Genomic DNA, 13,767 nt, shown 5'->3' on the forward strand with positions numbered 1-13,767 from the left:
GAGCCTCAGTCTGGCTGACTTTAGCTCCCTTGAAAAGCAAATGCTAAGCAATTCTGCTTTTTCCCCCTGCATGTTAGCCCTCACATCACCATTTCCAGCCTGGAGAGGGGCACATGTCCATAGAAGTTTGCCGACATTCCATCATTCTATGTCCATATTCTGTGTCCATATTCTTTCCTCCTTGCTTTCAACAGCAGTGCCTACTGCAGGGGTGGGCAATAATTTTTTACCAGGGGCCACTTCAGAAATTTTTGAAGTGGCCCTGGGGCTGCACCAGAAGGGGTGGGGCCTCAGGCAAAAGGGGCGGAGCTAGAATACTTCCCTGCTTTCTCACTCACAGATCATGATTGGTCTGGTTGTGGGGGAGCATGTGAAGTCTTTGCCCTCCCTCCCCCCAAGGTTCCTCCTAGGCGCCCATACCCCTAGGACACTCCCCCTTCAGCCCTCCAGGCCAATCAGGGCTTGGAGCTGGGGGGAGCACACAAAGTCTCCTCTCGCCCTGCCAGAAGCACTGTGTTTTCCTTGCAGGGTGGGGGCAGGGAAGAGAAAATTTGTGCACTTCCCCCCACCCCCAGGCCCTGATTGAGCTGGGGGCGGGAGAGCAACAGGGCCTCTGCAGGCCAGATCAACCCGCTTGGTGGACCGGATCCGGCCCATGGAGGCCCTTTTGCCCACCCCTGCCCTACAGTATGTATACCAAACAAGGTGGACCATCTTGGGAAGCATAGGGTCTCCCAGCTGTTCTCTTTCTCTGTTCTTCCTTGTTTCCATTTTGTTACTATTCCCATAGCCCTTGCTCTGTTTCCAGCTGTGAATTTGAGATCTACACATGGAGGTCAGATTGCATGGTTCTTTATACACAGGACTCCTTATGCTCGTCTGAAAAAAATCAGTGTGCCCCACAAACGGTTTAGAAAACAAGATCCATGCCAGAAAACATCAGACAGCCCCTGCAGCACATTTAAATGTGTTCTCCCAGTTAAATGAACAAATGTCAAATAAATCCAAGATTGAAAGTAAGAATTGGGGCAGTTTTGCATCGGGGCACTTGTTGAAGCAGTGTGATGTGTTTTGAATTAGGAGACTGTTGATAATTGTACGTTCAATTACCTGACCACCCTTTGGTTAATTTATGAAATATATTCAAGAGACCAAAAAACCAATGTCAGTCTCATTTACTGCTAAAAAAACAATAATAATGTAATACAGGGAAAAGGTTCAGTACGATACAGGAAGCCAACTCACGTAGCATTGTTTCCTTCATCTGATATAGAAGGTGTGCTTCCAAAGTTGTGACCCTTAAGGCTATCCCTTTTTATGCAGTCTATTTACAAATAAAAGGCATTGTGTACATCATCCAAAACTAGATTTAACCATTCAGGGTTTTTATCTTGTTTTGTTGTTTCCATCGTGTTCCCTGTTTCTCTATTTTGAACATATGCATTCCAGGTACCAAGGGGCATGAGGGCACCTCCTAGATTTTTACCAGGGTAGAACAATATATCTATTCCTTTTCCATTGGGAGATTCTAGTATTCACTGGTGAGAGTAACTCTTTACCTGTTGCTATGGTAAAACACCCATATGTCCAGATTCTAAGCCTTTTTCAGCTAATGAGAGGAATTATGGAATATTTGACACTGTTAAACAGAATTGTTTGACGTGTATAATACATTCAGGCTAGGTCTACACTGTAGCCTTTTTTTTTGGAAAAAGCTACGCAAATTGGCCAAATGGCGGAAAGACCTCTCCTTTCAGAGGAGCCCTTATTCCTCGTTGAACGAAGTATACAGGGCTCCCCGAAAGAGAGCATTTGCTCTTCCACAAAGAAAAGTGGAAGAGCAAACACATTCCCTGGACAAACCCCGCAGTCTAGACGTATCCTCAGTTAAAATAACTTCCAAACCCTTACATCAGTGGTCCCCAACCTTTTTGTGTGGCGGGTGCCGCACTGGTGGGTGACGTCATCCCACTGTGTCGCCTGGCCGGCCGGTCCCGTGCCAAGTACACTGGCGCCAGACCCCCCCCCACCACGGCCATTTTGCCGCTCCGGACCGGCCGCCCTGTTCCTGCGGCTTCCCTGTCGCACTCCCCAGCAGGTTCTCCCGCTGCTGGCACTTACCCACGCCCCGTCACGGTGCGAGTTCGGCCCCACTGCACGTGCGGCCCATCCTCCCCCGGCCATCCCGCGTCATGACCCCGACTAGGCTGGTGCACATAAATGCCCCAGTGGGCACCGTGGCACCCACGAGCACTGCACTGGGGACCACTGCCTTACATAATACTAGGCCTAACATATGTGTTAGTTAACAAGACCTAGGTTCTAATCTCAGCTCAGTGATTTGCTATGTAACCTCTCAATCAAGTATTTAAACTCAGATTTTTTAAGGCTAGCTGTGTGCAGGTATAGTTGTCAGCCTGTGAGATGTATAGCAAGTGTTTTGCAAGACCTTTTCTGGTTAACATTGTACTGTAGCCCAGAGAGATGGTCTTCTTCTATAGCGGTCTGAAAAAGATCAGTGCTTCTCTTACCTTTATTACCAAGGTCGTGTCTACACTTACCGGCTCCATCAATCTACTTCAGCTACACAAATAGCGTAGCTAAAGTCTACATACTTGTCTTGGGTGTGGTAAGGTCAGCGGGGGCTGCTCCGAATGATTCACAGGCCAAGTGCATGCTACTTTACTATAGTTCTTCTGATTTCTTCTTTGGTTTTGATTAGAATAGAGTAATTGTCTCAGCTTCTAGAGGCCTGAAATAATATGTCATCTGTCATTATTTTCAACAAGTTTTATTTTGGTTCCCCTCCAGCTCAGTGGAAGTGCACGAGGAACCAAGTGTCAGTAGGTTCAGGTTCCAGTAGGTGTTAGATTTTTCACATCCAAAATGTCCCACAAGGGCAGAGCTAGCTGGGTTACAGGCGTATTCTTGTCATATCATAACGGCGGGCTGCTAATGCTGGTAAGATCTAATAAATTTTCCTGCAGCACTTGGGATTCCTAGAGAATCAGGAGTCTCCAAGATGTATCTGTTGTAATCCAGAAAATTAGACCTCATGGCACATCAGCTGTGTTGGTGATGCAGCGGTGAAAGAGTGTGAGGAGTGGAGACAAATGTGCTCATTCTTTTTAAGTTGTTTTTGGCAGGAAGACATCTTGGGAAACGTGCAAAAGCAATACCAAAGAAACAAAGAAAATGAGCTGCCAGCATCTTGAGCTGGAACCCTGTTCTAGAGAGCACTACATCCTGACCTCTGACCAGATGTTTGGCTAAGGCCACACCTAAGCAGAGAATGTAGGAGAAGCCATTTTTCTACTTCTGTCACAGGAAGGAGGCTGTCTCATCATAGGCCTCTTCCATCAGCCAGGGCTAGGAAATGGAGCCAAAAAATGTGGAAGCTGAAATCCCGGGGTCTGGATCTAAATGAATGTAAAAAAAGTGCAGGTTCAGTAATGACCTACAAAATGTTGGGAATTTTAGCTGAAACAGCAACCATGTTCCACCCCAGAGGTAGTGCAGAGCCTATGGGTGAGGAATCATAGAATCATAGAATACTAGGACTGGAAGGGACCTCTAGAGGTCATCAAGGCCAGTCCTCTGCCCTCATGGCAGGACCAAATACTGTCTAGACCATCCCTGATTGACATTTATCTAACCTACTCTGAAATATCTCCACAGATGGAGATTCCACAACCTCCCTGGGCAATTTATTCCAGTGTTTGACTACCCTGACAGTTAGGAACTTTTTCCTAATGTCCAACCTAAACCTCCCTTGCTGCAGTTTAAGCCCATTGCTTCTTGTTCTATCCTCAGAGGCCAAGATGAACAAGTTTTCTCCCTCCTCCTTATGACACCCTTTTAGATACCTGAAAATGGCTATCATGTCCCCCCTCAATCTCAATCTCACTCAGGAGCTGAGTGATGTGATTCTTCTTTGTCAGTTCTGCTTTTACATAATGCTAGGACAGGGGTCGGCAACCTTTTCAAACCAAAGAGCCGAACTACAACAGAATTCAGAACAAGTGGTCAACAAAGAGCCATATAAGAACGCTCATTTGCATGACTGAAAATATACAACGTTATATTATTGATAATGGACATAATGATTAATAACAGCATAAATGAAATGTACTTGCAGACTTTATTTAATGGGACTTCTGCTGCTGCATCTTTTCACGCATTTCTTTGACATTTACGTCATAACTGGTCAAATCCCACTTAATGCACGCATTTAGGCTGTCTTCTGTCAATCTTATGGCAGGAGATTGCAGATGTGGGGGTGCAGGAATCTGGGTTGGGATGTATGAGGGGCTTGGGGTAGGGGGTTCAGGCATGTGATGGCCTCAGGGCACAAGGTTGGAGGGTGTGGGGTGCAGGAGTGTTGGGAGGCTGAGGATGTGGGGGTATAAAGGGCTCAGGACAGGGGGTTCAGGTGTATGACGGGCTCAGGGTTGGTATGGAGGGGTGCAGGAGTGTTATGAAGCTACAGCCAGATGGGGTTTGGGTCCCAATTGGGGACTTGTTAGCCAGGCTTCATTTTTAAATAAAGTAAAATATTATGTCCAGCACAAAAAGTTTCAACATTATCTTTATTTATGGCAGGGGTGGCAAAGCTTTTTTGGGTTGGGGGCCACTGGGTTTGGGTCAAGGAGGCAGTTGTGACCTGAGGCACGGGATTGGGGTGCAGGAGTTTGGATTGTGACCTAGGGCAGGGGATTACAATGCAGGGGTTTGGGTTGTGACCTAGGCCAGCGGGGGGCTGTGACCTAGGCCAGGGGACTGGGGTGCAGGGGTTTGGATTGTGACCTAGGGCAGGAGGGGATTGTGATCTGGGGCAGAAGATTTGGGTGCAGGGAGGGCCTGGGAGGGAGTATGGGCTCAGGAGGGGGCAGAGTGTTTGCTTATGTAGAGTAGGGGAGCAGAGGGCTGGGGGCAATCGAGGGGCTGGGATGCCAGAGGCAGGCTCTGGCCGGGAGACGTACCAGTGAGACTCCAGAGCAGCAGCCTAGCACGTTTCTCAGGAGCCTGCCCTTCCCTTCTGCACAAGCTGCATGGCCATGTGCTCTGTGACTGTGAGCCTTCGGGGAGGTGGGAGTGGTTCTTCGTGGGCTGCCTGTTCTTGAAACGTGAGGATTACCTGTTGTGTTCCCTCCCTCTGGGGCATCTGGCAGTGGCCACTGTCGGCAGACAGGATACTGGGCTAGATGGACCTTTGGTCTGACCCAGTATGGCCGTTCTTATGACCACCCCAGCTAATGTGGCGGGATTGGGCTGAGAGCTCGAGTGGGTTGCTGGGCACAAATAATCCTTTATGTTATATTTTGTATTGTATATTTTAATATATGAGGCAGGGGCCCCATGTATGGGACAGCTGCTGACAGGCTTTGATCCATTGAAATTAACAAAATAAATACTGTAGAAAGGGAAGGCAATCAGAAACCCCAGGGGAAATGGCTTTGGAGGAATACAATCCATACCAGTGTGTGACAAAGACAAAAAGGGGTTGTAATATAGCCGGACAGTATGGCTGGAACTGACAGGAAAAGGCATTAGTACCATGGGACAGTAAGTGGTTTAACAGTATTTGCAGCTATCAGCTTGCATGTATTTTCCCCAGCCACAGGCAATGATTGTAGTAGGACTGAGGTCTCCATAGTATCGTATGTGTGCTGCACATCTGGCTCATCAAGGATGTTATAGCTCTTCCACAGGGAACCACAGAATGCTCTGTAAAAGGGTTTAAAAATTAATTTTCATACCTGTGGACTGTTCATGCCAGAACTTGTCTTTAGCATTGTATCTGGGAGCCACATGGCATCCATTGGGTTCTCAGTATCCTGTGGGAACCAAAGCCTTGAACCTTAAATCTCTGTAAAATTTCTGCAGATATAACTAATTTACTTGTTAATTTCAGTAGCTTCCAATGGGGAGAGAGGAGGGCAGAGGGAAACATGGAGGGGCAAACCTACCCTACGGGTTCCCTGCTAGGAGCTGTCACCCCTAGAGATCTGGGTTTGAATCCTGCCTATGGGAAATTAATTTGATACTTGATTATCTAGAATTAAATGGTTGCATGTCCTGCTCACAAAACCACCATGCAACATGGCTTTATAGGTAGCCTACCACTCAGGTGGGAGTGGAATATGGGAGGTATTTTCTTTATTTATTGGACACAAACTATTAAATTCAGATCTGGATCCATGCAGTCCCAAGGTTTAAGGGTATTTGAATTAAGGGTTCTCATTTATGCCCATCTGTGGTTTTTAGACTAGGACTCAGGAACAGCTGTAGATTGGAAGTCTGGAGGATGCTTCTCTTCTTCACTTCAGAGAGAGGTTTATGTAGCTTGTCCCTTTGTTTGGAAAATGAGCTAGATAGATCTCTCTCCTTGGTAGCTTTACAGCCCTGACATCATCTGACACTAACATGGACCATGTGTCCACAGGATGGGGTTATTGGGGCTAGGAGACTGCTTAAAAAGCTCACCTTTCTTTCCCTTGTCTTTTTCTAGCTCCCTGAAGTGCAGTCTGTGTTTCCAGATGCAGGCCCTAAAGCTGGAGGCACCAAAGTAACCATCAGAGGACATAATCTCAGTGTAGGATCAGATCTCCGTGTTCTGGTCAATAGCACTAAACAGTGCACAGACCTCATGTAAGTCCGGTCTAGAGATGTCTTGTGCTACAATGTTATTGGGCTGGCACTCAGGACTTGCTTAGACTGGGCGTGGCCAGACTATGGCTTGTGTCCTGCATCAAGCCCAGCCTGTGGGATTACCAGTCCAGTAAACAGTGGGGCTAAGGCAGGTTCCCTGCCTTCCATGGCCCCATGCTTCTCCCAGAAACTGCCAGCTCATCCCTGTGGTCCTTAGGATGGGGGAGCAGTGGGTCTCTGTGCATTGCTCCTGCCTGCAGACACACCCTACACAGCTTCCATTGGCTGGCAACAGGGAACCATGGCCAATGGGAGGTTCAGGGGTGATGCTTGTGGACAACAGCAGTGTGTGGAGCTACCTGTACCCCTTCCAGGAGCTGCTGCCAGATGTGCTGGCCGCTTCTGGGAGCCATGTGGAGCTAGGGCAGGCAGGGAGCCTGCCTTAGCCCCACTGGGCTGCCCTCCTGAAGCCACCTGAGATAAGCAGCACTGGGCCGGAGTCCGCACCCCCTTCCCCACCTCAACCTCCTGCCCTGAGCCTTCTTCATATTGTGTTATGGCGCTATTTCGAAATAACCCTTATCCCTCATACAATGAGGTTTACCAGTTATTTCGAGAGAAGGGTTTTCTCTCGAAATAACTGCGTCTTAACAGCGTCTATTTTGAAATAGCGCCATAATGTGAATATGCATATTTAAATCCCAGCTTCATTTGCAATTTCAAATGTCTTCATTTGCATTCCTCTCTCGAAAGAGGGTGCAAGTGTAGACATTCTCTATGTTGCATCTTGTGTCGTTTCAGTTGTAAGCTTCTTTGCGCAAAGACTTTATGTTATTTAGTGTATTGCAAGGCACATTATTTAATGCTGTAAAAATAAAATGGTTAGATGCCTCTGTTTTGGGGTGGCCACTTGGAAGCATCAAGGTGTGTTATGTCAGGCTGCCAAAAATGGAGTCACCTCAAATCAGCTGCCAGTTTTTAGGTTATTGGCCTTAATTTCTCTGTGCCTTAGTGTCCTCCTCTATGAAATGCTGTTGTAGAAATGGGAATTGTGAGACAAAATCCATTACTGTGAGTTGGTGCTTTAAGATCCTCCAATAGAAAGCATCTAGAGTTGCAAAAGAATTTCCACTGGTAAATACAGTGGAAATACTCTAAAAATATAGAGACATTATTGGAAACGTGGAGCAGCTACATGGCTTTGTGGTATTTGCTACACCTGAATGCTAGATCTGAGGCTATTCATCTCGCTGCAAACATTGGGGTTGTGGGGATAGGTCTCTGCTTCCTTATGTCATGAACTATTTGTTCAACTGTTGTGCTCTGCAGCATGCCATGTCTTTTTCTTTTTAGTCGAAATGCTACTACCATCACATGCACCATGCCAGCCGCGGAGCACACGATGGCTGTGCGAGTCTGTGTCCAGTTTGAGAACAAGTCTTGCATCAATGATAACATCACATTCAAGTATGAAGGAAACCCGATTATAGCAGATATCAACCCCATAAGGAGTCAGATCAGGTGAGATTTCTCCACTTCCCTGTTCCTGTATTGAAGTTTAGTGTTTATTTTGCTGAATGCAAACATGAAAGTAGTACTCATGAAAGTGAAGAGCTAATAGGATTGGAACAAAAGTGCTGCAAGTCCGAGTTGAGGGTGCATAGAATGTAGCTGTTTGACCCCGAGATAAAGTAGGGGTGCTGCTAGTCATGACTGAGATGCAGAGCTGAATGGCAGCCGCAGGGCAAGAATGCCTGAAGATGTTGCAGGTCAGGACTGAGGGGCTTTGGAGAGGAATGTGGTGTCCCAGGGTTGGATTACCAGGAGCTACCACAGCTCAGGACTGTGGTGCCTTAGCAGAGCTCAATTGAGGAGTCATGCAGACACCTGCTGTCTGCGGGCCTGGTTCTAGAGAGTTTCTCGGAAATTCACACAAAAAATGGAAGAAACACATTGACAGTCGTCCTTAGTAACTTTACTGCCCGTCTCCCTCTATGCCTTATTAAGTGCCTTATGGAAGTTCAAGTTGGGGCCTCTATACTGCAATAAAACACCTGTGGCTGGGATGTCAGCTGGCTTGAGCTGCAGGCCTATAAAATGGGAATGTAGCTGTTTGGGCTCAGGCTGGAGCCTGGGCTCTTGGACCCCACAGAGGGAGAGGCGGGTCCCAGCCCCTGGCTGCAGCTCAGTCAGCTACACTGCAGTTTTATAGTCTGCAGCCTGAGCATTGCAAACCTGAATCAGCTGACATGGGCCAACTGTGGGTGTTTTACTGCATTGCTCAGACATACGCTCTGAATCTTTGAATTCTGACGAGCAATAACACTGCAGCTGAGATTTGTAATTTTGTGTTTAAATGGCCCCTAATGCCACCACTTTTCACTTTTAAATCTTGTTACTTTGGTTTCATGTCTCTCCCTGGAGCCTCTGGACTCCAGTTCCTTTTGGCTATTTCTGTGAAATCCCAGCTCACTTAGCAGTAGAGTCTGAAAATGTGGAGCCTGAGTCTAATCACAGAAATCTGAGAATCCAGCACCTGAGCCTCCCCTCTCCAAAATGCTGTGAAAACAGCACAGAAAGCAAGTGTAATGCTACTAAGCCTCCAACAGGTCTGATGCGATCTACAGCCTGCCTAGCAGAGCCATGACTCTGATCACAAGTGCTATACGAAGGGTACAGATTGTGTGGGAAAACACATCAGTGACACACCCAACCCTCAGCTTTTCACATGCAGTTTTTATGAGTCTCAAGCAATGTTCTCTCTAAGCTGCGTGGCAGCCCAGCTTCACAGGTGATTAATCAGCCCCACCCCATCAGCAACTCCGAGCATGGAGCTGACTGACTGAGCAGGGCAGATTAATCACCAGGGATCACTAGTCTCAAGATTGATGTACAGCAGTTGCTGCATCTAAACACAGAGCAACAGCTATAAAATGTAGAAGCTTACATCCAAAAAGGAAGCCACCAGGGTATTTTTCATTCATATGGAAACTGTTATTTGGTGGAACTTGTTTTCTCTTGGGGCATACACACCACTCTGTTAATGTAGAGCTAGTCACAAGGATTGGGCTGTGCATAGTGGTTTGTTCTGTTGAGGTACTTGTATATATGGCCCACACTGATTGTAGAGTTACTTGTAGATGTAATTCTGAAGTACGAATAATGCAGCAAATACTTATGGCATTGCTAAAATGATCAATGCGATCAAGAGTAAAGTTATTTTAAAGGCCATAGATCCCAAACAATTATGCAGAGGTGGCAAGAGCTTAACAGAGACATTAAACATATTGTAACAACATGCTACAATCTAGCAGCTTAAAGGTTTTAAGAAGGCCCTGACTATAAGGACACTAGATACAAGGCACTGAATGGCTACGTCTAGATTGGCATGATTTTCCGGAAATGCTTTTAACGGAAAAGTTTTCCGTTAAAAGCATTTTCGGGACAGAGCATCTAGATTGGCACGGACACTTTTCCACAAAAGCACTTCTTGCGGAAAAGCGTCCGTGCCAATCTAGACGCGCTTTTCCGCAAAAAAGCCCTGATCGCCATTTTCGCGATCAGAGCTTTTTTGCGGAAAACAAATCTCATCTGTCTACACTGGCCCTTTGGCGCAAAAGCTTTGCGCAAAAGGGACTTTTGCCTGAACGGGAGCAGCATAGTATTTCCGCAAGAAGCACTGATAATCTTACATGAGATAGTCAATGCTTTTCCAGAAATTCAAGCGGCCAGTGTGACAGCTGGCAAGTTTTTCCGGAAAAGCGGCTGATTTTCCAGAAAAACTGGCCAGTCTAGACACAGCCAATATGTTTAGTGTGTTGGAGATCAGGGGATAAATCACTACCCTTCCCCCACTTGATCTCACCATATCATTAAAGCAAATAAAACATGAAGTGGGGGAAACGAAATGTCACATGCAGAGCAAAGCCGGGTACATGTACTGTTCAGCAAAAGACACAAGCCCCATCTCCCTTCTTTCTTCTCTTTCTCCCTCCCACTGAGGCATGTGCGCCAGCCATCTCATCATTCTCTGTAATTGCTTGCATATTGACAGTGCCTCGTGCCATGTTCCACAAGCGGCAGGTCCAAAGCACAAATGAATTGTCACAGGGTTTTTTCCCCTAAATCAAAAGTGTTTGAAAGATGCAGTGTCAGTGTAATGGGCTGCTTGGCCCACCCCGTACTTATTCCTTCTGTGCTGAGCTAAAAACAATCAGTGAGTCCTAATTCATCTAAGTGTTGAGCTAATGGTGTATTAACCCTTACATTGCGTCTACACAAGCCGTCTGTTTTTTTTAATTTTTTTTTTTTAAATAATGGGCTCATTGTTTCGCCATCCCAGTAAACCTCATTGCAAATTGCATATCTTGTTTCAAGTTTAGGGTGCTGTGTAGATGCACCCTGAGGGTGTGTCTAGACTACATGCCTCCGTCGACGGAGGCACGTAGATTAGACAGATCGGCAGAGGGAAATGAAGCCGCGATTAAAATAATCGCGGCTTCATTTAAATTTAAATGGCTGCCCCGCTCTGCCGATCAGCTGTTTGTCGGCAGATCGGGGCAGTCTGGACGCGCCGCGTCGACAAAGAAGCCTTTCTTGATCACACCTGTGCCGATCAAGAAAGGCTTCTTTGTCGACGCGGCGCGTCCAGACTGCCCCGATCTGCCAACAAACAGCTGATCGGCAGAGCGGGGCAGCCATTTAAATTTAAATGAAGCCGCGATTATTTTAATCGCGGCTTCATTTCCCTCTGCCGATCTGTCTAATCTACATGCCTCCGTCGACGGAGGCATGTAGTCTAGACATACCCTTAGGGACTAACAGAACATGTAGATATTGCCAGTGATATGTGTGTTTCTTTTCTCACCTCTTTCTTTCCCAGTGGAGGCAGGATCATCACTCTGGAAGGAAATGGATTTTTGATGGTACAGAATGTGTCGATGGTGGTTGACAGCATTGGAAAGGAACAAACAGTAAGCATCTTGTATTAATGTAGCACAAAGAGAGAGAATAACATGACCTCCCTGGTGATTGGAGGTGTTCGGAATAATAATTCATCAGCTATAAAAGCCACTGACCTGGTCCCTAACCAATGTTCCCTCTAAGATTTTCCATCCATGAGCAGAGTGAATTTTTTCTTGTGTGCCAACAATGAGGTCATGTGCGCTTATTCGGACGTTTGCCACTGTAGCACCCACCCCTGGGATAATTCCCCTGCCAAAGGAGCAGCTTTGTGCTTCCCCTTTCTTGCAGCTCGGGGCAAGGGGGCATGAAGCTGAGGGCAGAGGTGGGATATACATTTGGTGCTTTGGTGATGGGGAAGGAAGCCCATAGCTTGACCTACTAAGGTGAGATTAGGCACTCAGTGTAGCAGATACTTGTTTCCCCTTTGCGCTGGCAATGTCTTGCCACTTTGTCCACATTAAATGAACAAGGCATTCAAAACCTTCTGTGATGCTTTTGAGGCACAGTATCCCTGTCCCTATAGACGGGGAAACTGAGGCACAGAGTAGTCAATAAATTGCCCGAAGTCACACAGGAAGTCATCAGCAGAACTGGGCACAAATAAAAGCAAACTGCAATAGTTCTACCTCCTCTCTTCCAACTCACTATACACAATACCTCCTACACTTCAAGGCTGCAATAAAAGACACAGTACAGCTCTTAGCTCCAGGCTTTCTTATGGCGTGAATTCTTGGGCAGTGATCCATTCATCCAGCATATACAGCAAGAGGGCTTAACATCCAGGATCTGTTCTCAACTCTGATTTTTTTTGGGGGGGGTACTTTTCCTTTCCCTCGTTTAATAATAGAAATGAAAAATCCCTTCAACCCCAACCCCCAGCAGCAGCAACCCGCCTGCCTACAGCTCCAACTCCTGGTGGCAGCAACCCGCCCATCACACGGTTCCTCTGGACCCAGCCGGCTGGAGCAGCCATGCTCCACCCTCAGTTCACCCAGTGCCAGCTGGCCAGAGCAGCCACCTGCCATGTGGCTTCTCTGGCCCCCAGCCACTGGAATAGCCGCCTACCTGCTACCTGAGCAGTCACCTGCCTCCTGCCATGCTACTGCACAGCCCTGTTTTTCTCTGTGCATGCGCGCAAGCGTGTAACTTGCAACAATGTCCGTAACCCTTGCTGCTGATGGGGCTATGGCTGGGATGACTGCTATGTTCCTTAGCTCAGTAGAATGGCATACCTTAGCTATTCTACTTTATTTTATTGTTTACAGTGCCATCACTGTGCCAGGTGCTTACTGGTGTATGGCAGTTGGCACACACAGGTGCCTGTCAATCGGTGGCTAAATGGAGCAATGCTATCTGAGGTAGCTGCAGCAGCGTGAGGGCGCTGGGCCTCTCAGGACATTTGCTGACACATGACAGAGACTTGGGTTTATCCGTTTTTGATGCACATGCTCTTTCCTGCTTTCAGAACTGTAAGGTTCACACCGACACTATGATTACCTGCCCCTCTCCAGCTGCCTCCAACATCACTGTGGGGAGCAAGCCAGCACCGGTGGACTTCTACATCAATGGACACCTCTACAAGGATGACAGGCTGGCTTCTGATGAGTACATGCACCCTGAGGAGGCCCAGCATACGAGCAAGTTCAGCCTGGAGTACTACGCAGACCCCCAGTTCTTCACAGCCAAGAAGGAGAAATGGATCAAGCACCATCCTGGGGAACCCCTGACTCTGGTTATACACGTAAGAGACTAATACTGACAGAGCATTCAGGATTCTCAGCAATAAGGAGGATTTCACCATTTTCTGTCTGTGAGGCTCTTCAGTGGCTAGAGTACCTAGATACCAGGGTCGCTCAGGAGTGCCTTATAAATGCAATAGGGAGAAGGTATGAGGGGTGAAAGGTAATGCTACATTCTGATTAGCCTGCAGTTTCCGGCTGAACCAAGCAGGGTGTTGGAGTTAGTAGGCTGACCAAGTGATGCCCTAGCGCTATGGATTATAATACCCTTGTACTGCATTTGAAGGATGTAGCAACAAGGACAGAGATAAAGCCCTAGATGTACTTGGAACAGACTAAGTGACCAAAGCATCTTTTCCATATCTAATGTTATGATAGTGAAGATTGGTTCTTGCAGAAATGGGCTCTGCAT

The 13,767-nt window shown here is 47.1% G+C and overlaps 1 protein-coding gene across 1 annotated transcript in view; it reads left to right on the forward strand.

Annotated features, from left to right (window-relative positions):
* Positions 1-13,767, forward strand: part of PLXND1 (plexin D1) — a 145,465-nt gene that overhangs the window by 81,465 nt on the left and 50,233 nt on the right. The window contains exons 15-18 of the mRNA XM_075938737.2: positions 6,512-6,651; positions 8,005-8,172; positions 11,534-11,624; positions 13,082-13,357. Of these exons, the coding sequence (XP_075794852.2) occupies positions 6,512-6,651; positions 8,005-8,172; positions 11,534-11,624; positions 13,082-13,357 (675 nt within the window). The remainder of the gene's footprint in view (positions 1-6,511; positions 6,652-8,004; positions 8,173-11,533; positions 11,625-13,081; positions 13,358-13,767) is intronic.

Source organism: Pelodiscus sinensis, chromosome 11 (assembly GCF_052426305.1).
Source record: "Pelodiscus sinensis isolate ZL-2025 chromosome 11, ASM5242630v1, whole genome shotgun sequence".
NCBI classification, from domain to species: Eukaryota; Metazoa; Chordata; order Testudines; family Trionychidae; genus Pelodiscus; species Pelodiscus sinensis.